The 23,814-nt window shown below is 40.0% G+C and overlaps 1 protein-coding gene across 1 annotated transcript in view; it reads right to left on the bottom strand.

Annotated features, from left to right (window-relative positions):
- The window catches only part of CSMD3 (CUB and Sushi multiple domains 3), a 1,047,538-nt gene that overhangs the window by 28,078 nt on the left and 995,646 nt on the right, over window positions 1–23,814 (bottom strand). Inside the window, exons 67-69 of the mRNA XM_085893781.1 lie at window positions 23,316–23,381; window positions 22,939–23,097; window positions 10,446–10,558 (exon numbers count right to left, since the gene is read on the bottom strand). Coding sequence (XP_085749907.1) covers window positions 10,446–10,558; window positions 22,939–23,097; window positions 23,316–23,381 — 338 coding nt within the window. The remainder of the gene's footprint in view (window positions 1–10,445; window positions 10,559–22,938; window positions 23,098–23,315; window positions 23,382–23,814) is intronic.

Below are 23,814 nucleotides of genomic sequence, written 5' to 3'. Positions count from 1 at the left end.
GTATTTTGTAACCGACCCTGTATCTGATTCATCGGAGTGACACTTTTCATGCATTCTTTTTCTGCAGGATACGCCGCTGGTAAACGTGAAGCAGATCGACTGTGCCCTCCTACCACCCTGCCAGAAAAGTCTGGCAAAGAAGATTGCACGCACCAACTACGTCAGCATGCTGTGGGGTCGTGCCACGACGGCAAATCCGGCACAGGGCCTGGATCCTCTGGACTACGGATGGCGACGAGAGGGTGAATGTCTCGTTCCAGAATGGTTTTCGGGACCCGAAGTGCCAGTCGATCTCTTTCAAGACAACACCAACATCAGCAACTCCATCACTACTGCCGACACTGAAGATAACGATGTTTCGGAAGACGACACCAACTCTGAGCCATGGAGCGAGGAAGATAGCGAGACAGATTGATTCGACGATAGTTTGCAATAACTGAGAATTTACAGAGACAGTGCAGCGAGAGTTAACAGATACAGCAGTGTGCTACATATTATAAGTCATAGTTAACAGAGATAGCAGTGTGCTATGTATTATAAGTGAGAGTTGACCGAAACAGCAGCGCGCTATGTATCCTATGTGAAAGTAGAGACAGCACTGTGCTGTATTATAAGTTGATAGATACAGCAGTGAGCTATGTATTATAAGTGAGAGTTGATAGACAGACATCAATGAGGTCTGTATTATAAGTGAGAGTTGATATAGACAACAGTGAGCTATGTATTATAAGTGAGAGTTGATAGACAGACATCAATGAGGTCTGTATTATAAGTGAGAGTTGATATAGACAACAGTGAGCTATGTATTATAAGTGAGAGTTGACATAGACAGCAGTGAGCTATGTATTATAAGTGAGAGTTGATATAGACAGTAGTGAGCTATGTAATTAGGTGAGAGTTTACAGAGACAGTAGTGGACTGTGAGTGAGTGTTGACGACAGAGAGACTAGCGTGTTATACGTGATGAGACCAGCGCAGTAGAAAGCGGTTTAGACAAAGCTACGTGTATTTGCATGACTTGAGAGTTGTCATAAACAGTTACAGCAAAGATATAAATAGCCCATACACCCATAAAGTTACACATTCTCAAGTAATCGTAATTGTTTACAAAAAACTAAAATGGGAATTCATTCAAAATCCGCGATATTTCGTCGAATACTTCTGCTAATTTACTTCAATAGGGTACGAGGTGTTATTGCTATTCAGTGGTTTGAGTATTTTTTATTTCGCGGGTGTGCCCCTTTAACTGGTAGCAGACAGTGACAGAATGCAGTCGATTTGCAATATGATTATATCCTGTATTGATAGTTGACTAGAGATGATGTGCTATGTCTTTTGATTACCCGAGTGGTTCTCCCACCGAAAACGTCTGCCATGGGACATTTCGTGTCACCCCAACGATTCTCAATTGGCACAATATAGTGATCTAGAGCACCTGCTCATGGGTGGGCGTCTGCCAGGGGGTGTCCACCACTCAAAACGTCTGTCCTGGGTCATTTCCTACTCAGGGAAACCCAGACTATGATTCTGAATTGGTTTCAGCCGGTACCTAGAATACATGATCGAGACCCCTTTTCAGGGGTCACAAAAGTGGTTCCTTTAAGGGCGTCTGCCGGGGGGTTTCCACCACTCAAAACGTCTGTCACGTGTCACTTCATATTCGTGGAATCATAACGCACGATTCTGAATTGGTTTCAGCCGGTACCAAGAATACATGATCTAGACCCTTTTTCAGGCGTCACTCCAAAGGCCCTGGGGGCCCCACACCCACCTACCAGATCCAGGCAGACGGTCAGTTTGAGAGTTAGTGATGTGAGTCCCAACATCCCATGGGGTGCAACATTGGTACCTCGTTCACATGGGTTCGATGCCCCTGGCTGCGGGTCTATGTATTTCTGGACATATCTCGAGCTTTTGATACAGTCTGGCATCCTGCCTTGCTCTCCCAACTCTGTCTATACCATCCAAGGCCAATTCCACACATGGCTTTCTGACTATTCTCACAGCCAGCATGTGGTTCTCAACATAATCCTTTCATCTGTTGAGGCTGGGGTGCTCCAAGGCAGAGTTCTGGGCCCAGTCCTAATTCCTGATCATTAATGATCTCGCTGACTCTCTGGAAAATCCTCTTTATCTATTTGCTGATGACTCCACCCTCTGTTGTGACATCTCTCATCATTCAGATACGCAAGCTGCAACCTCTTCCCTCTGTTCAGACCTTGACAAAATCGCAAGATGGTCAAAACACTGGGAATATATTTTTCAATCCAGACAAATATCTTACTCTCACTCTCCGAAAGGGCTGAGTCGATGGGTCAATTACTTTCCCATCCCAGACAGGTCTGTGGTCTCTGTCTTCTACCATATGTGCTCTTTTCATGTTTTGTCCCCACCAGGTTTCTACATGGTGCACAAGGTCCACCATCAACCCCCTTCTGGTGAAACTCCCAAAATCCAGAAACACTGATTACCTCCACTCATTTGCTCCTCTTTTTCCTCTCATATTGAACCAACTTCCACATTCTGTTCAATTTCATTCTTCCCTCAAAGTCTTCAAGACAACTGTTCCCCACTATCGCTGATCAACCCCAATCAAAAACCATGATCTTTACTACCCTCATTAATCCCCACCCACAAGCCCACCTTCCAAGATTCAAGTTTTTCCTTCCTGAGAGTTTTCTTCTGCATCATCATGTCCATCACATGTGTCCTTTCCTGTCCCTCATTCCCAACACCCAGTTTGTCCAAGTCTACCTCTATTTTGTCGATGAGCTGCTGTTGGTGTCCAACACACCCCCCACACCCCTCCCCCTCCCCACTGTTACTTTTGTTCTATTGCATCGTGATCACTTCAGTGTTCAAGCTCTTCCTCAAGCCTTGACTCTGTATAAAAAAGAAGCAAGAAGAAATATAAATCAAGAATAAAAATAAATATAAATAAATAAATCAGCTTTCCTTTCTTCCAATGGTGGAGCACACCTTTGCCATCCCACAATTGATAAAACTTGTTGAGATTTGTCTGCGAAGGAAAGCAGATACTCACCTCATATTATATTTCTCTGTTTATTGGTGGTTTCATAGGAGTAGTCAATTAAAATAAACAAGTTTTAAAACATTGAAATAAGTTAGGTTCTTTTTCTGGCAAGTAAAATTCATTATTTTCCACTTTTTTCTCAAAATTCTCAGTGGCACATTACGAGATGTGCCTACCCATCGCTTCGCCGATAGCTTTAATCAAAAGACAGTATGTTGTACTTCACAAACATATTGCATCTCTATGTACGTGTATCAATGAGGATGTAAAATGAAGTGAAACATGCGAAAAATATACGTAGTAGTTGTTGTTGGGTAGCCCCGGTCAGTTCTGCTCGAACAGGCCCGTGACACGGAGATAGGCAATCAATTTCCCAGGAGCGACCCAGAGATCTCTCACATCTATCATGCTGTGTTTTTGTCTTAGTGGAGTCAGCACTGCACGATCTTCCATGATGTGTTTTATTGTGTGTGGGCCAGCCAACCTGGCAGTGGTTGCAGGTGTTGTCAGTGGTGTTGGTGAGTCTGTGTTTTTACTGTAAAAGCTGTGGGTAGTGTCCATAGTGGAGGCGTGAAAGGTGAATCCAATCAGATCTGGGGAGTAATTTCTGTGTTATCCATAGGTGGGGGTTTGTGCCCGAGATACTATTTGTGGCTAAGTTATTTATTGTGTTTATGACATGTGGATGTGGAAGTGGTTTTGTAGTCATCATTGTTCAGTGGGGGGAATGTTTTGTAGGATGGCATTGTAGTGTATTTGTGGTGTAGTTCTAATGTGTCCAGGGGTCTGTGGGTGGTTGGACATGTAGTGGCATGAGTGATTATGGTTGGTACTTGCTGTTGCAAGGAACTGTGCACCTCTCATGTTGAAGTGGCCTTTGGTTTTTAGCATTTTTACCTCTGTGTGTCGGTGCTCGATGGGTGTTGTTAATGTGCAACCTGTGATGATGTGAAGGGCTTTGTCTTTTATGGTCTGTAGGGTATTGAGATGTGTACTTGATACGCTGGAGGCCAAAAATGAACGCGTATTCAATGACTGATCTAATGTACTGTTTGTATATTGGTGGTGATGTTTCTTTGTGGTGTCCCAAGTCGGTGGACATTAGTGTGTTCAGTCGAGGTGTGCATTTTTTTTTTTGAAACTTTATGATGTGATCTGAGAATGACATGGATGTGTTAAAAGTGATGCCGAGTATTTTTGTTTGTGTGTGAGATAGAGGTGTTGGTCAGTGTGATGTGCGGTACGGGGCTATGTTCCTCGGTGTAATTTATTGAAAGAGTGGTCATTGATTTTGAGGGAGCTACTTTCAGTGTGTTGATGGTGAGCCAGGTTTGCTGGGGAAGTGTTGGAGTTGTGCTTGGCTGTGTTGATGTTGCGATGAGTCGAGGTAATGGTCATGTTGTCCGCATATGAGGCTATTTGCATGTTCTCGGGTGGTCGTGGAATGTCATGCGTGAAAACATTAAATAGTGTGGGGGAGAGGACTGAGCCTTGAGGAACTCCATTAGAAAAGCATCATGTACGTGATGACGTGCTATTAAAAATTACGTATGACTGTCTGCATGATAGGTAGTTGGCCAACCAGTGTTTGGTGTTGTTCACGGTTGTGTCAAGTATTTTGTTTGTGAGTGAGAGTTTTGGGAGGGCATCAAATGCCTTGCTGATGCCCATTGTAGTGGGAATAGTGCGTTTTGGTAGTTTTTTGAAATGTTGAAGCCATCAAAGCTATTTTGTGTGAGGTTTCTGAGGAGAGTGGTCGTGGAGTGGTTTGGTCCGATTCCGTGTTGGGTGTACGAGTGGGATGTGTGGATTTATGAGTGTAAGTACTGTAATGTTGGAGGGTGTGAAAGGTAATGTGATAGGTCTGTAGGAGGTTCACTTGGTGGGTTATTTGTTTGGTTTAAGGATGGGAATGATTTTGCCGAGTTGACAAAATTTGGGGAATTCTTGAATGTTGGTCGGAGAAGTTGCTTATATTTGTAAGGGCTGATATGTCGCGTAGTCCAAAGTGTTTAAAACGTACATTGGAGATGTTGTCAGGGCCTGTAGCTTGTGAATTTTTGATGTTTCTGATGATTTTTGTTGTTTGTGTGGGAGTGAAAGGAGTGATGGTGTTATCGAGTTGGTGGCTGAGTTTGCGTCTTGTAATACTCCGTTCCTCTTTTCTGGGTCCTATACGACTTGTGTTTGCTTAATTGGTCTATGAGGATGTTAGCTTGCTGTTTCTCTGATGGTATGTTGCCTGTGGTAGTTATGGCAACATGTGAGGGTGTTGTGCCTCTGTTGGACTGAGTGACGCTGTTTATGATTTTGTACAAATGTTTGGTATTGGTTGAGTGGTCTCGTGTGTGTGGAAAGGAGTGTCAGTTGTGTGTTTCTTTCACTAATATTTTGTTCGTTTCTGTATTTCGAGTTTGAATCCTTTCTGTTATATCTGATGCTTTCGGTGTTGGTGTTTTATGTTTTAGCTTGTCTCGCTGTTTGATGAGGTGTGCGATTTCTGGTATGTGGTTGGGGTTGTATTTTTTGATATTTCTCTTTGGAATGTACAGTATTAGGTAGCTGTGTTTGTGATGATCATATTGAACTGTTTGATGTGGATGTGAATATTGGTGATGTAAGTGTTGAGTTGTTGAAATTCTTGTTCAGTGTGTGCTGAAAATACACAAAGGTGCTGTCGTTGCTTTGTGTGATTCTTTGGTGTGCCATACTTTTACTACTTTAATATATTTTTGTATTTGCTTCATTAAATATTCCTTTATTTAATTTTGTATGCTCCTTCTGACGCATTCTAAAGGGTTCCTGCTGTTTTAGAATAATAAAAGTGGCCATTGGAAGTGCTGCATTAAGCTCCACCATTCTGGCGACTTCTTCAATCGTGGAAAAAATGGCTTTTAAATGAGGAAACTTTATGATAAAACAGACATGAATTTTTGTTCCAAGTAAAAAGATTATTAGCTTTCCAATCAAGTAGATCAGTTATTAGCTTTCCAACAGGATCGTTTTTATTACTCCACGATAGCAGGAAGTACGAAAGCTCAAGGTGGCGCTGATTATTATTTCATCTTCTCTTACACACACACACACACACACACACACACACACACACACACACACACACACACACACACACACACACACACACACACACACACACACACACACACACACACACACACACACACCTTATTTTAAGGCGCTGTCACACCTTGACGATTTAGCCAGCGTATGCCGACTTATGAAAAATTTGTCTAAAACGCTGGCACACGTCGAATACGTTATGGGTAAGTTTTGTATACGTTAAGAGCACGCTGAAAAACACTGCCATACGTCGTAGTACGCTGGCTTTCATCGTTGTACTTTGTGGTTGTCCTCAAATTTTAGCATGCTTGAAAATTTATGACGTATACAAGCGTATGACTCACACGTTCCACTACGCTGGCCATAAGTTGTTGGCAAGTTATGTAATCGTTGACACACGTCGACACACGTTACTTGTAAGTTACTCACAAGTCGAAACACGTCGAGGCAATGATTAGCGTACCCGAAACTTATTTATAACCTATGAGTAACGTGTTTTAGGCACGTTACACGATCGTTGATACATGCCGAGGCACGTTATGCGATCGTTGATACATGCCGAGGCACGTTATGCGATCGTTGATACATGCCGAGGCACATTATGCGATGGTTGACACACGTCGAGGCACATTACTTGTAAGTTACTCATAAGTCGAAATACATCGAGGTAATGCTTATCGTACCCAAAACTTATTTCTAACCTATGAGTAACGTGCTTTGAACCAAAGTGTTACGTATCTCCAACGCATATTGACGTAGGTAGACATATTTGATTGACGTCGTCCGGACGACCACAGAACTTACTGAGCGTGTTTCTAATTTACAACTACCGTATAATGGCGTATTGGCAGCGTTTAAAAAAAAAACAACAATAATAACCTCCGATATTTCGTCACGTGCAGTTATGTCACGTCCAATTGCCTCTTCAGTTTGCTCATGTCTTATTCTTAGTTCCTCCTCTGTGAATATTTTCTGTTTGAGGATATTGTCACGTCGACGTCGAAACTTAAAAGCAAATGTCCGAATATATTTTAAAATTCGTGATAGACTAAAAATAAAATAATAATAACAAGCAGTCATAGACTGGTACTTACAAAATCGTCAACTTGACCTCTGACCTTGTCTAATAAAAACTGTCTCTAGAGAAGGTAGCGACGTAAACCAGAATTTTCTACGATGATTCTGGATCAAACCACCAAAAATCCTAACGTCGACCGAAGCAAAAATCTCCATTTCTCCACGCAATTATACCTTAACGTAACTCAACGACGCGTCTGCTCGAGCGCACTGCATCATGGGACGACCCGTGACGCGTCGAGTGAAATATTTTTTATACAATCTTAAAACGTCTCCAAAACATCCGATTTTTTACCAGAATTTCGACAACCGAGTTTTAAGCGTCCCAAGCAATCGCAAAAAACCGAAGACAAAATTAAAATCGAAGTTAAAACGAACTCGTAACGTCGAGCGAAGCAAAAATACTCCATTTCTCCACGTGAATTTACGGAATTATGTTTGACCTCACTGTGACCTTGACCTTTGAGCAATTTTGACCAAAATCTAATCAGTGCTGGCCACTACCCTCCTGAATCACTCGGTGTAATTTGACATTGGTAGCTTCTTCCGTTCTCGAGTTATCATTTTTTGGATGTTTAACCTCACTGTGACCTTGACCTTTGACCAAAATCTAATCAGCACTAGCCATCACCCTCCTGAATCACGTGGTGTAATTTGACATTGGTTGCTTCTTCCGTTTTCGAGTTATCGTGCCTACAAACAAACAAACAAACAAGCAGTCATAGACTGGTACTTACGAAATCGTCAAATTGACCTCTGACCTTGTCTAATAAAAGCATGAATCAGTCAGAAGCCCAAGGGGAGCTTGAATTCTGAATTCATTGTGGTCTACGATTTTACACTGTGGTTTGCAGATAATGAGTCCCAGACAAAAACTAGATGTCTTATAAAAATTCCATTTTTTTGTTTTTATTTTTTTAAAAAAGTGATATGCCAGATAATAGGTGTATTACTTTTCAGAAGAATCTGATAAAAGACTTATTATTTATATATATATATATATATATATATATATATATATATATATATATATATATATATATATATATATATATATATATATATATATATATATATATATATCAGTTATTCATCGCTGTTCCAGAATTTCGACAACCGAGTTTTAAGCGTCCTAAGCGATCGCAAAAACCGAAGATAAAATTAAAATCGAAGTTAAAACGAACTCATAACGTCGAGCGAAGCAAAAATACTCCATTTCTCCACATGAATTTACGGAATTATGTTTGACCTCACTGTGACCTTGACCTTTGACCGATTTTGACCAAAATCTAATCAACACTAGCCATCACCCTCCTGAATCACGTGGTGTAATTTGACATTGGTAGCTTCTTCCGTTCTCGAGTTATCGTGCCGACAAACAAACAAACAAACAAACAAACAAACAGAAACGGAAGGCATCAATATACTCACGAAATCTTTAGATTTCGTAAGTAACAAGCAGTCATAGACTGGTACTTACGAAATCGTCAACTTGACCTCTGACCTTGTCCAATAAAAGCTGTCTCTGGAGAAGGTCGTGACGCAAACCAGAAGTTTCTACGATGAATCTGCACCAAACCATCAAAAATCGTAACGTCGACCGAAGCAAAAATCTCCATTTCTCCATGCAATTATAGCTTAACGTAACTCAACGACGCGTCTGCTTGAGCGCACTGCATCATGGGACAACCCGTGACGCGTGAGTGAAATATTTTTATATAATCTTCAAACGTCTCCAAAACATCCGATTTTTACCAGAATTTCGACAACCGAGTTTTAAGCGTCCTAAGCGATCGCAAAAACCAAAAACAAAATTAAAATCGAAGTTAGAACGAACTCGTAACGTCGAGCGAAGCAAAAATCTCCATTTCTCCACATTAATTTATGGAATTATGTTTGACCTCACTGTGACCTTGACCTTTGACCGATTTTGACCAAAATCTAATCAGCACTAGCCATCACCCTCCTGAATCACTTGGTGTAATTTGACATTGGTAGCTTCTTCCGTTCTCGAGTTATCGTGCCTACAAACAAACAAAAACAAACAAACGGAAGTCATCAATATACTTACGAAATCTAAAGATTTCGTAAGTAACAAACAGAAACGGAACTGATCAATATACTTAAGAAATCTTTAGATTTCGTAATTAATAAAAAAAAAACAACAACAAAAACTTCAGATATTTCATCACGTGCCTTCACGGAGCCAAGGAGAAAAAAAGAAAATGTGCCTTAATGGAGAAAATAAGTTTTGGGTATACTAAACATTACCTCGACGTGTTTCGACTTATGAGTAACTTACAAGGAACTTGTGTCAACGTGTGTCAACGATAGCATATCGTGCCTACAAATTATTCCCAGCGTAGCGGAACGTGTGAGCCATATGGAGAGTACGTTGTAATATTTTCAGCATGCTTGAAATTTCACGACGTACTAGACGTACTATGACGTATGACAGCGTACTTCATCGTTTTTCAGCATGCTCTTCACATAAACCAAACTTACCCATAACGTATTCAACTTGTGCCAGCGTTTTACACACATTTTTCAGAGGTCGGCATTCGCTGGCTAAATCGTCAAGGTGTGACTGCGATGTTGACACTTCCAATTCTCAGGCGGTTATGATTTGAATCGGCGAGCGGCAGCTTTTTAACAGGCTACGCCACATGATCGTCGGCGATACATGCAGCGCGCTATGCATAAGTTAGACTATCGTTGGGCATAGGTTGTGAATCCCGACAACACGCTAATCATTCGTTGGTATAAGTTATCTATAAGACAACGAAATGTTCCGTGTACGTTACTAATATGTTATGCATATGACCAACTCGTTATGAATACGCCAAAAACTTTTCAAAAAACATCAAAATTTCAGCGTACGCCAACGTTTTACATACATTTTTATACGTTGCCATTGCTGGCTAAATCGTCAAGGTGTGACGACAGCACCTTTAGTAATAGATGAATCAATGTCGAATGAACTCTGCCCTTGCAAGACTAATATAAATTAATATTAGTCAACACATTTAGGATATGCAAATCGTCCACACATGTGTTCATGTAGACGGGAAACCATTCTGGTCCTGTCCGGTTTCTTCCATCAACCAGGTTGTTGTTTCTATCAATACAATAATAACAGCATTAGCTGTTGCGACTGCAGTTATACAGCAGATAGGAAAGATCCTTTGTGAAAATGAGAATAAAAGCAACGCAGAAAGAGTGTAACAAGGCAGGTGTTGTATGCAGTACGTACAAAGCCATCCAATGCCCACTTCCCTTCAAACACCTTGGTTGCCATAGTGTAGTCCAGGCTAAAGATCTGATGAATATGAAGAACAAGCCTGGACTCCTCAATTTTGTATCGCCCTACAAGAACAGAGTTTAAAAAAAAAAGTGTCAAAAATTTAGAAAAACACTGTGGTGGGGAAAAGTAATGGATGCCCGAGGTTTTCCGAGAAGTTCTATGCAGTTTGAATGTTTTTCACAGTGTCTAAGGCTCATGAATGAGTTTATTGTTGATTTCTGTATTTATTTCTATCCATAACTACTACAGACAACATACCATCAGAGAAACAACACAATCAACTCTCACCAATTGTATCACCCCTTGTCAATTTATATCCAGCAATTCAAATAGGGTCTTCTGCAGATCACTCACACCAGTTAAAATGGATATTATTTTAAAGATAGAGCAAGCATGTCTACTGTACAGCATGTCCACTTACTCAGCACGTCCATTCGATCGTGCTACTTTGCTGTACATTTGGCTCTACTTGGAACTTCCAAGAATAACAATGACTTGGACAAACAAATACAACATTCAACATAATAAAATGAATGAGATCGCCAATGGACGAGACAGACGTCAAACTATTAGGCAAAGATGTTGAAGGTCGAGATCTCCACAGGGCATTTCCATGATGGTGTTTTGTACCAAAATTATTTCCTGTCCATTGCTCGAGATTTTCCGAGAACACTTTCTACACCTTCAGCACATCCCATTGTTTTAGACTGCACACATAAATAATTAAAGCAAATGAATATGAGAAAAAAAGACAGGAAGAATGAGTAAATAGACATTTGATTGAGTGCAAGTATTATTCTATGGACAGAAGTGTTTCTACATAGGCGGTTGCATGTGAGATCTCCTTTGTCGTTATCTCCATTTGCAAGTTTTAGGAGGTGGGAGGAAGTTCACCCAGAACACAAAATCTCCACCTCCTTTTTGATAAATGATCACGATTCGTGAACCAAACTGTGAATCTTCGTTCTCATAGCCTCGTTCCAAGGGCTCGTTTCAAAATGTTCACTGAACCTCTGACAGCCTCCACTTGTAGTTCGTTTGTAGTGATATTCCCGGGAATGATTTTTCAGTACATTGGGGCTGTGTTTGTTTCTGTTTTGATTTTCCTGTGTGGTATCCATCACCATCACCCGCTCTTTGGAAGTTTGTTGCTAAATGGATTAAGAATCCCTTTTCTGGTTTGTTGTTTTCTTGCTCGTGTACAAATCTCATCCGGTAGTCTCTTGAGCTTTTCACATACTCCACTAGTCCTACACACGATGTTCTGTGCACTTAGTTAAGCTCCATCAAACTAACTCCTCCTTCTCGTCTTGGTAAGTACAACCTTGGAATGCATTGGTTTTTGAAGAACATCTTGTAAACAGTAAGAAGTTTCCTTGTTTTGGTGTCTGGATTGTTGATCTCCAATTGTGGCCAGTTTACAATTGCACAGTGTTATTCGATTACCGGCACTCCGAGTTGGTTTATAGATTTGGTTTTGTTTCATAGGGAGCGGGATGACTTCAGAATGACTCTTATTCTGCATAAGTACTCTTAGCTGATTATTTTACACATTTTTTTGTGTTGTACCTCGGGGCGTCTTAAATTCTGAAGTATTTGTTGGATACTTTGTTTTCTAGTTACTGTATTGTACTTTCATCGATTAAGATGTCTGTTCTTTTTGCTTTACCTCGTATAAATGTGCATTTGGCACATTTGTCAAAACCAAACTCCATTCGGATGTTGTCTGAGTAATGCTTCACTAGTTATATTTCATTATTATTATTTTTTTTGTATACAATGACAAGGCTCATGTAAGAGCTAACACACAGAACACATAACAAGGGGAGCAGGAGACAAGAGGGGTGAGAGAGGGAAGCACAAAACAGTGGGGAACAGAGACAACAGGAGATCTGTGGAAGAGAGAGGGATGGTGCGGGTAAACAGGGCAACCAAAATGGACATCACAGGGACTTTCAGGAAGGAAAGCATGGAATTTGAAGGAGGTGGGTTTGGAGTGGATTAACGGGGGTAGAAAAGATCGGGGATTTGGATGGGGGATGATAAGAGGTGGTGGTGAACAGCTGTTTTGAAGGCCTGGAGGAAAGAATGGGATTGAACAGTGTGAGGGAGTTTATTCCAAAGGCAGAAAAAGAGAGGAATGAAAGAGTGAAGGTGAGCAGTAATTCTTAATTTTGGTAGTTTCACAAGAAGGGGGTTGCTGATGGACCTTGAGCACCCTGCAGAAATATAGGGAGGGCAGATCACAAACAGAGCGGGGGGAGGAGGCAAGGCCGGAGAAGAGACGGTAGAAGACAGAAAGACCACCGCCTGTGGTGGGAGAGCGAGAACCAAAGAGTCAGTTGATCTTCCAATTTCTTATCATTCGGTGTGAAGAGTTTCAGATCATCCATGTACAGTAGTGTCACCTTTCATGTTTCTTTGGTCATTTTTCTGTTGCACATCAGAATGTTTCGATGTCCTTTTTCATTGATGAGGTTACTCAGTGGGTCCAGAGGCAGATCAAACAGGAGGGGGTAAAGACTGTCACCTTGTAAGATACCACGTCGTATCTTTACTCCTGGGATTTAAATCTTTCCTTCGAAGTAATGTAGTATCAGCATTGTGTTCCAGTGTCATTGCTTTCTCAATCATTGTGACTATTTGTGAGTCAATTTTTTATACTTGCATGCATTTTATAATCCATGAATGTGGGACACTATGAAGCACTTTTTTGTAGTCTATCCAGGCTGTGGATAAGTTGGTTCGTCAGAGCTTTCAGTTTACGAGAACAGTTTTACTTAACAATAAAAGTTCTATTGTTCCATGGGATCCTCTCTTACATCCTTTCTACTCTGTTTCTAAAGCTCCTTGTTGAATGAGGTGATCATAAACTGTATTGGTGATCATACCTGTTGAAATTTTGTATGTTGTTGGTCGGCATGTTTGTTATTGGTCTATATTTGTTGGGTAGATGGATTTCTTCAGATTTTGGGATGAGTAGATTATTGCCTTCTGTCAACTATTCATCCATTGGCTGGTCCCCTTGGATGATTTCTTTAAATACTTAGGCATAGTGAGGGCGGAGAGCATGTAGTCGCTTCAGCCAGTGCTTTAGCCAGTTGCTCGTGTTTCCAATCATATCTGGGCTTGGGCATTTGAAGTTCGGTGCTTTTGCGAGATGTTTTATAATTTTCTCTTCATCAATTGTTTTTGGGTGCATTTCCTGAAGGTGTTGCTTTTTCTTTTCCAAGTGTCCCATCTACTCTGCTTCCTTGTGTTCTTTTTCATTTTCAAATATAACTTTCCAAAATTTTTCTGGGTCCTCTTTTTTGGGGGAGTTGTCAGTTTGTTTTGGTTTCTCCAGCTCTCGGAATAACTTTTTCGGGTTGCTTTTAAACTGTTGATTTTGATTTCTTCTGCTGTTGGCCTCATCATAGTTTTTTTTTTTTTTTTTGCCCTGCTATCTGTGATATTTGGAGCTTATTAAGGGCAGCTAATGGTTCTAATTCATTGTTTTCTATGTTGTATTTCTTTTTTATTTGTCTGATTCTCTTCTTGAGCTTTGGACTTCTGTTTCCCCCCATGAATTGTTCTATTTGTCATGTTTCCACCCTCAGTCATTCTCTCTACTTCTCGAGTCTTGATTCCATGGTGGTATTTTGATTCTGGTCATATTATCAGATCTATATTTTTTTGTGTCGTTGTTTGCCTGTTATTACCTCTGCCACCGAAGGTGAAGGAGGTTATGTTTTCACCCCTATTGGGTGGTCGCTAGAGTACCGTTATTCTCAGGTTTTCCGTCTGTCTGTATGTATGTAATGGACAGCTCTGGAGGCCAGGGGAGTCAACCGATTTTGATGAAACTTGACTGGTAGGTTCATACCAGGATCTAGTTGTATGCTTTTGAGCACCGTTGCTATGGACGCCACCATTGCTTAGCAATGGGACTTTGACATTTTTGAAAAAATCCGAAAAATATTTATACATTTTTTTTTTCGAAAATCAAAAGTCGGCTTTCGCGCTTTAATGCGCACTATAATCAACCTCTTTGTCAAAAAATTTCAGCCCGATCGGTCAAAAACTGTATGACTAGTATGTAATTATATAGCGACCACCAATGTCGCCTACCGGCTTGTCTGTCTGTTTGTGCACAGGATATCTCAAAAAGTTGTGGACGGATCCGGATAAAATTTTGTGGACAGGTTCGCTGTGTGACACGGACGAACTGATTAGATTTTGGTGAAGATCCAGCTCCAGATCCGCATACAATAATTTTTAAAGTGAATCTTCACCATTGAGAGATCGGGCCAAAAACGATATTTTGCACGATACCTCAAAAAGTTGTGGACGGATTCAGATGAAACTTGGTGGACAAGTTGGGTGTGTGAAAAGGAAGAACTGATTCGATTTTTGTGAAGATCCGGATCTGGATCCGACCACTCGAATTTTTAAAGTGATTCTTCACCCCTGAGAGATAGGGCCAAAAACTATATAGTACAAGATAGCATGATATTTCAAAAAGGTATTGGGCCCGATATCTTCTCGTGGATCAGGCATTACGTGGCGGAGGTATGCGCTCTACCGAGTGCCCTTCTAGTTTTCTTTTTGACATACAGTGCTGCTTGCTGCAAAACTCACACCGTTAATTTCTCTCAAATGCGGTGGTTTTGGGAGCATTTTAATGACTGCTTGATTTATTCTCCTTACTTGTATCAGCAACTGTTTATTGTTATTTTTTTTCAGTGGAGATGTGGTCTTTGCTTGGGTGATATTTAATTTCTTCTGTTGTATTAGCCAGATCATCTTCTAACGTACGCTGTTCATTGTCAACCTCCTCTTTGTCTTCTTTATTCTGTTGTTGTCCATTGTTCTCCTCCTCATTGTGATCTATCTTTGTTCCACTTTTTTGTTACCCTAGCCAAAGGAGAGGGTATTGTATTTGGGTCTGTTTGTTACTTGGCAATTTTTTGGATTTTTTTTGACAAGTATGTTGGTCGCCTCCGTGTGTGTGTGTGTGTGTGTGTGTGTGTGTGTGTGTGTGTGTGTGTGTGTGTGTGTGTGTGTGTGTGTGTGTGTGTGTGTGTGTGTGTGTCCGCTCGCCTCCAGCCCAAATCGCTCAACCTAACGTTCTGAAATTTTCAGAGATTAATGTCACCGACCCTGCACCGGGCCCGTTTTGAAAGTTTCATAAAATATGGTCGACTGAAAAGGTCTGCATAGGCCAATTGGCCAATTTTAGCCAAATTTTCCAAAATCCTCAATTTTCTGATTGACAAAATCCGATTGACTTGAAATTTGAAGACCATTTGCATATCAAGTTGCTGAATTCAACCACCTATTAATTTTGAAATCAAAATAGGCCAAAAGGCCGATTTGGGTCAAATTGTGCCAAAGTTTCTAAAATCCTCAATTTTCATCTGATTGACTTGAAATTTGAAGAATATTTGCAGACGAGTCACTGAACTCAACCACCTATTAATTTTGAGGTCAACATAGACCAACATGTCAACATAGGCCAAATTTCTAAAATCCTCAATTTTCATCCGATTGTCTTGAAATTTGAAGAGCATTTGCATATCACATCACTGAATTCAACCACCTATTAATTTTGAGGTAAACATTGGCAAAAACGGTCAAAATAGGCAAAAAGGCCAACATAGGCGAGATTTCTAAAATCCTCAATTTTCATCCGATTGACTTGAAATTTGAAGAGCATTTTCATGTGAGGTTGCTGAATTCAATTATCAATTAATTTTCAGGTCAAAAGGTCAACACAGGGCTAATTTTAAAAATTGATAGATTGGGCCAAAAACTAAAGATATCACTCTATCTCAAAAAGTTGTGAATGAGTTATGAGAAAACGAGAACAAACGGATTGGATTTTGGTTCGGATCCAGCCCATTAGTGGGATACAGAACGTAAACTGTTCCACCTGGCAGAGGTATGTGTTTCACCGAGGCCTTTCTACTTTGTGCTGTTTTGCCAAGTTGTCACAATGAGTGATTTTTCATTTGTTACTTACGAAATCTTTAGATTTCGTAAGTATATTGATGACTTGCGTCCTCTGTTTGTGTGTGTGTGTGTGTGTGTTTGTTTGTTTGTAGACACAATAACTCAAGAACAGAAGAAGCCACCAAGGTCAAATTACACCACGTGATTCAGGAGGGTGATGGCTAGCGCTGATTAGATTTTGTTCAAAATCGGTCAAAGGTCTAGGTCACGGTGAGGTCAAATATTCGATTTTTGATGGTTTGGGACAGAATCATCATAGAAAATTCTGGTTTGCATCGCAACCTTCTCGAGAGACAGCTTTTATTAGACAAGGTGAGAGGGCAAGTTGGCAATTTCAAAAGTACCAGTATATGACTGCTTGTTACTTACGAAATCTAAAGATTTCGTAAGTGTATTGATGCCTTCCGTTTCTGTTTGTTACTTACGAAATCTAAAGATTTCGTAAGTATATTGATGCCTTCCGTTTCTGTTTGTGTGTTTGTTTGTGTGTTTGTTTGTGTGTTTGTTTGTGTGTTTGTTTGTCGGCACGATAACTCGAGAAGGAAGAAGCTACCAATGTCAAATTACACCATGTGATTCAGGAGGGTGATGGCTAGTGCTGATTAGATTTTGGTAAAAATCGGTCAAAGATCAAGGTCACAGTGAGGTCAAACATCCAAAACATTCGATTTTTGATGGTTTGGTACGGACTCATCGGAGAAACTTCTGGTTTGCGTCGCTACCTTCTCTGGAAACAGCTTTTATAAGAGAAGGTCAGAGGTCAAGTTGACGCTTTCGTAAGTACCAGTCTATTACTGTTTGTTTGTTTGTTTGTGTGTGTGTTTGTGTGTTTGTTTGTAGGCACAATAACTCGAGAACGGAAGAATCTACTAATGTCAAATTACACCACCTGATTCAGGAGGGTGATGGCTCGCGCCGATTCGATTTTGGTAAAAATCCGTCAAAGGTCAAGGTCACAGTGAGGTCAAACATTCTATTTTTGATGGTTTGGTACAGAATCATCGTATAAACTTCTGGTTTGCTTTGCTATCTTCTCAAGAGACAGCTTTTATTAGACAAGGTCAGAGGTCAAGTTGACGATTTCTTAAGTACCAGTCTATGACTGCTTGTTTATGTGTTTGTTTGTGTGTTTGTTTGTTTGTAGGCACGATAACTCGAGAACGGAAGAAGCTGCCAATGTCAAATCACACCCCGTGATTCAGGAGGGTGATGGCTCGCGCTGATTAGATTTTGGTCAAAATCGGTCAAAGGTCAAGGTCACAGTGAGGTCAAACATAATTCCGTAAATTCACGTTGAGAAATGGAGTATTTTTGCTTCGCTCGACATTACGAGTTCGTTTTAACGTCGATTTTAATTTTGGTTTTGGTTTTTGCAATCGCTTAGGACGCTTAAAACTCGGTTGTCGAAATTCTGGTAAAAATCGGATGTTTTAGAGACGTTTTAAGATTGTATAAAAATATTTCACTCGACGCGTCACGGGTCATCCCATGATGCAGTGTGCTCGAGCAGACGCGTCATTGAGTAACGTTAAGGTATAATTGCGTGGAGAAATGGAGATTTTTGCTTCGGTCGACGTTACAAGTTCGTTTTAACTTCGATTTTAATTTTGTCTTCGGTTTTTGCGATCGCTTAGGACGCTTAAAACTCAGTTGTCGAAATTCTGGTAAAAAAATCGGATGTTTTGGAGATGTTTTAAGATTGTATAAAAAATATTTCACTCGACGCGTCACGGGTCGTCACGTGATGCAGTGCGCTCGAGTCGACGCGTCGTTGAGTTACGTTAAGGTATAATATAATTGCGTGGAGAAATGGAGATTTTTGCTTCGGTCGACGTTACAATTTTTGATGGTTTGATACAGAATCGTCGTAGAAACTTCTGGTTTGCGTCGCTACCTTCTCGAGAGACAGCTTTTATTAGACAAGGTCAGAGGTCAAGTTGACAATTTTGTTAGTACCAGTCTTTGACTGCTTCTTTGTTTATTTGTCCGCACAGAACTTTTGTGTTTTTCTCCGCAACCGCTTGTCGGATTGAGACAAGATTTTCACCATTGGTGCTACTACTTATGGAGAATGTGTTAATGATAATTATGATGTCAAAGGTCACGTGGTGCGGCAGCCATATTGGAAAAATGTTTATAAAATTGGACCTCTATCTCTGAAACCACACAAAAGTAAAAATTGAAACTTGGCATGCAGCAAGTACTCCCCATGTGGAATGAGGTAATTTTTTATGACGTCATAGGTGCCCTCGTTGTGACGTCATAATTGCATATGTTAAACGCCACATGCAATCAGTATGAAAGTTTTTGAGGGTCATCTTGGGATAAAATGGTATACAGAAAAAAATTCATGTTATTGGTCACGTGATTTGGCAGCCATGTTGCTGAACAAACAAACAAAAGAAACCTTTAAAAATTTTCTTCTCTGAAGTGGCTCAGCAGAAAGAGGCAAAACTATACACGTAGGACCGCCTGTACACGAGGAACAAAAGGTTCACACATATGATGTCATTGGTCACATGGTTTTGCAGCCATATTAGATTTACCCTAAAACTTATAAACATCTTCTTCTCCAGACCGGCTGGACAAATTGAGGGGAAACTTCACACAAGTGTTCTTCAAGCCATGGGTGTACAAGTGGCACATAGCATGTACTCCTCATGGGGAATGAGTGTGATGTTTTATGACATCATAGGTGCCTTCATTTTTACTTCAAAATTACATCTACATCTGATCAGTATAAAAAATTTTGAGGGTCATCTTGGGATGAAATGGTCCACAAAATGCTTTTTCGTGACGCCATCGGTCACGTGATTTAGCAGCCATATTGTTTTGGTTTTTTTTCAACCTTCAAAAACCTTCTCTGAAATGGCTAGAAAGATCGAGGCAAAACTTTACACATATGACCGCCGATCCATGTGGAACAAAAGGGTCACACATATTACGTCATTGGTCACATGGCTTGACAGCCATATTGGATTTACCTTAAAACCGATAAAAAAAATACAACACTCAAAAGAAGTCCTGGCGAGGGTTTGCAATATCTGATTGCTCTTTTTCTTGTTCTGTTTGCAAAGGTGCCATTTAAGCTGAGTTAGTCACTTCGAGTCGATCTTTCTCTACGAGCGCTGCTGCAGCATTTCCTTTTGGCATTCTCTGGTCTTGTTGTGGGGTTTTCAGTTTTGTTTCTTGATTCAATTCTCCAACCTATTGCCCAATTTCTGTTTCTGTTATTGTGATTAAATTTGAAATCCCATCTGTTTCTCTCTCTTCTATTTTATGTGCAGCACCAGTAAGTTATGTTGGTTGTTCCTTTTCTTTTGGGAGTTTGTACTCTGGGAATCTCATCTCAAACATATGTCCTGTCATTCCATTGTGGCATTGGTGGTCGGTCACCATTTATAGGTGACCAGTCTTTTTTATTGCCTCTTCAGGTTGTTCATCTCTTATTCTTAATTCCTCCTCTGTGAATATTTTCTGTTTGAGGATATTGTTTTTCTTTGTGTTTAGTGTTGTCCCATTAGAATTACCTTCATCAGGGCATAGTCTTCATATTTTCTGTTCCCAGGTGTTTGCACTTTCTTTCCTCATGCCTTTTTGTTTGGCATATTCCATTGCCCATAATGATGTACAAATTTTCTGTTTTAGGCTGATTCTCTCTCCTTTGGGTCATCCGATTTAGGTTTTCAATTGCTTGCTGTCTTGCTTAATCAGTTGTTTCCTTTATTCTTTCATATCTCAACATATATGCTTGCATTTTCAAAGAAAATTAAGACCAGAGTGCTGAGCTTGGAGCAGGCACACTTCCTGGGCCAAGATGGTAAGCGAGCATGTTGGTCAAATATTTGCTTAGTATCTGTTTGAGTGTTGTTGGCCATGATCGTGGTGGCCCATGCCATTGTTCAACAATCTGTATTGCGTTTTCCTATTTGAGGGCATGTGGGTATGTTTAGCATCCATAAAACATTGCCTCAAGAATGGAACCATGATAGAAGATTGTCATGGGACCCGCAAGGCTAATCCCTGCTCAATCAGGGAAAGATTTTGTGTGGTGTTTGTGTACTGGTGTGCTACGTAACAGACATATTTAATAATGGATATAATTGGAACTACCACTTTATAACTGCAGGCAGTGATGACTGGGTAAAAAAATGTCCCACTTTGATGCAACCCTGCTTTGATTGGACACTTGACCCTGACTCATGATGTTTATTATTATTCAATTGAATTCAGAATGGCATTAAAATAAATTCAATTCAAATGAAAAGGAAAACCAAATAGATGTAGTCCTGCATTGGAGTCATTAGAAGGAACCAAAACAATCAAAAAAGCAAAGATGAAGTCATCAGGAGGAATCTGGATAGGATTTGGATTTCAGCTGAAATTCCTCTACCCTCAGACCCATCCAGGTGCAGTGAAGTGAGCCTTATTAAAAACAAAAAACAAAAAAAAAACCCAGCTCAAAAATATTAAATAAATTCTGTCTGGTAGACTATGTGTCTGATGAGGTTGAAATTTAAAACATACATTCCCCATCACTATTAGATCATAATTGTGAAGGTTCACGTCGATCGATGAAGAAGCGGTTCAAGAGAAATAATTTTCAATTTTTTTTTTGCTCAATCAAATATGGCTGCCAGACAATGTTGCCTGTAAATTATTTGTGAACACCATGGTATTCCCAATGCTTGGGGAACATGTGGGTGGAGTTTGCCTCGATCTGTCCAGCCATTCTGGAGAAGATTTTTTAAAAAATCATTTTTAGGGTAAATCCGATATAGCTGGGTGGTCATACATGTAAAGTTTCACATCGATCTCTTCAGTTGCTTGAGAGAAGAAGATTTTTGAATGTTATAAAAAAAAAATAAACAAAAAAAAACAATATGGCTGCTGAACCATATAACCGATGGCATCATCAATTTTTTTCTGTGGACCAATTTATCCAAAGATGACCCACAGAAATTTTCATACTGATTGGATGGAGCGTTCTATGCATGCAATTATGACGTCGTAATCAAGGGATCCATGACATCATTAAGAAAAAAAAAATCACACTTATTCCCCATATGGAGTACTTGCTATGTACCAAGTTTCAATTTTCTCCTTGGCGTGGTTTCGTAGATACAGAGGTCCAAAGTTTTTCCTTTTTCCAAAATGGCTGCCACACCACGTGACCTACGACATCATAATTATCATGAAAACATTATATATGAGCAGTTGCGCCAACGGTGAAAATTTTGTGTCAATCCGACAAGCGATTGCAGAGAAAAACACACATTCTGTGTGGACAAACAGCCAAACGGACCCAAATGCAATATCCTCTCCTCCGGCGAGGGTAATTACCTGTTTTTACTTATCAATTATAAAAATGAGTGGAGTAATGTTGATTTTGTCTATGAAAAATTATAGTTCGTGATGTGAACTTTTACCCATAACTGTATATAGTTTGTGGTATCAAAGGTGGAGAACTCCTTCACAAGACAAAATAACAAACACCTTACGTTTTATTCAGTTTCCCTGAAAAATACAATATCTTCATATTGCATACTGGAGAAATTCAGCACTCAAACAGTTCAGGAGATTGATACAAACTAATTTCATTTTGGGTGGAACACTACCTACACCGTTGTTGTTGTTGTTGTTGTTGTTGTTGTTGTTCGTCTTTCGGCTGCTCCCGTTAGGGGTCGCCATAGCGGATCATCCGTTATGATCCGAATACTGATTTGGCACAGGTTTTATGCCGGATGCCCTTCCTGACGCAACCCTGGTCGCCTCTTACGACACAGGGATAAGGATTGGGTTTCGCCATGATTCCGGGCTGCCCTATACCCTCTCATAGCGCGGCCCAGTGCAGAGCTCCCGTCCTCAAGCGATCCTCCAACCCAAGCCTCCGAGTTGCCGGATTACAGGCACACGCCATTACGTCCGGTGGAGCACTACCTACACCATTGCGTCCTTATTTATATCTTTGATATGGACTTCAAATATTCCATTGTTTTTCTGCTTTAAAGATAATAGTTCACATTGCGATTTCTTTCAATACAGTACCTCACTCTGTCCATTGCACTTCACAGCATGAGCCCCAATAAAGGACAGATGGGTATGGGAAGTAGATCGATAAACAAAAAATTGTCACCATTTCATACTATCTCAATAGCATTGTTTGCATTGGGAAGAGTCGTCGAAATAATCACATGATAGGCAAGGACATTACAAGATGGCATTGTATCCTATACACAACAAACAAGGAGATGAAGACATATCATTCGAACTTAACATGAATAACAAGGGCATTGGGAGTTATCAATGTATTTTTTACATGATTAACATCATAGGAATCAATTAAAAGATCAAAATATATGTTTGCAAGTTAAGTTCCTCATTACCATGGCAACATTCACCGTTACGTCATGTCAATTTTGAGAAATGTGAAGGTTATCAAACTTACCGAGCAAACCCAATTCCAGGTGCTCAGCCAGGAGCGTGCAACTCAGCTTTCCCGTTGAGGAATTAAAATGATTGACTGTCAGCATTACAGGAATCTTTCTGCTTTGGAAGTCAAAAGAACCCTTCCAGATGTAATTTTGTTCAAAAACATCAACCGGAACTGCAAGAGAAAAGTTTTTGTGAGTGTTACATCTTCTTCATGATCGTGTTTATAATGCCAAGATGTGCATGCCTGTTGGCTCATGTTAAGCTTTGGAGGATTATATGATCATTGGTGCATTGGCCATGGGTAAGGGAAGGGGGTGCCACATTCCATACTACATGAAATTTGGTGAAATATTCATTTTTATCAGATATGTATTCGTTGTAAGTCCTCACCAGTTGGCCTGGAGTTCATAACTCCAATCGCATGGATTGGAATTCTTTCATTGGGTTTGCGACCAGCTGTAAAGGCAGAATCACAGTACTATCCTGGGCATAAGGCAACTATGATCAAATTCAGTTATTTAAATTCGTAAACAAATTCAAAGTAAGCTGAGTTGTATAGATAAGGGAGGGTGCCCTTGGTGAGATGTAAGAATGAATGAAAAACAATGAAGAAGGAATGAATGAGAGATTAGTTTAGGAGGAATTGATATTTCTGAGTGGTGGGATGTATTTGAGAGATTGAGAAATGGGAGAAATGAGTGAGTTATATTGTAAATATATACAGTAAATATATAAGTATCATTATATATTTATTTTTATAAAATATAAATGGATTTGAAAATATATAAATATAAATAGGGTATATTTATATAAAAAATATAAATATTTTGTAAAATGAAGTTGCTTCTTGAAATGTGGATGGTTAATTAAATTGGTGATACAAAGAAGC

The sequence above is a fragment of the Eptatretus burgeri genome, chromosome 9 (genome assembly GCF_056783735.1).
Source record: "Eptatretus burgeri isolate ZD-2024b chromosome 9, Ebu_testis_v1, whole genome shotgun sequence".
NCBI lineage: Eukaryota > Metazoa > Chordata > Myxini > Myxiniformes > Myxinidae > Eptatretus > Eptatretus burgeri.
Note: the sequence above shows the minus strand (reverse complement) of the source record. Positions and strands in the feature narration are given on the sequence as shown.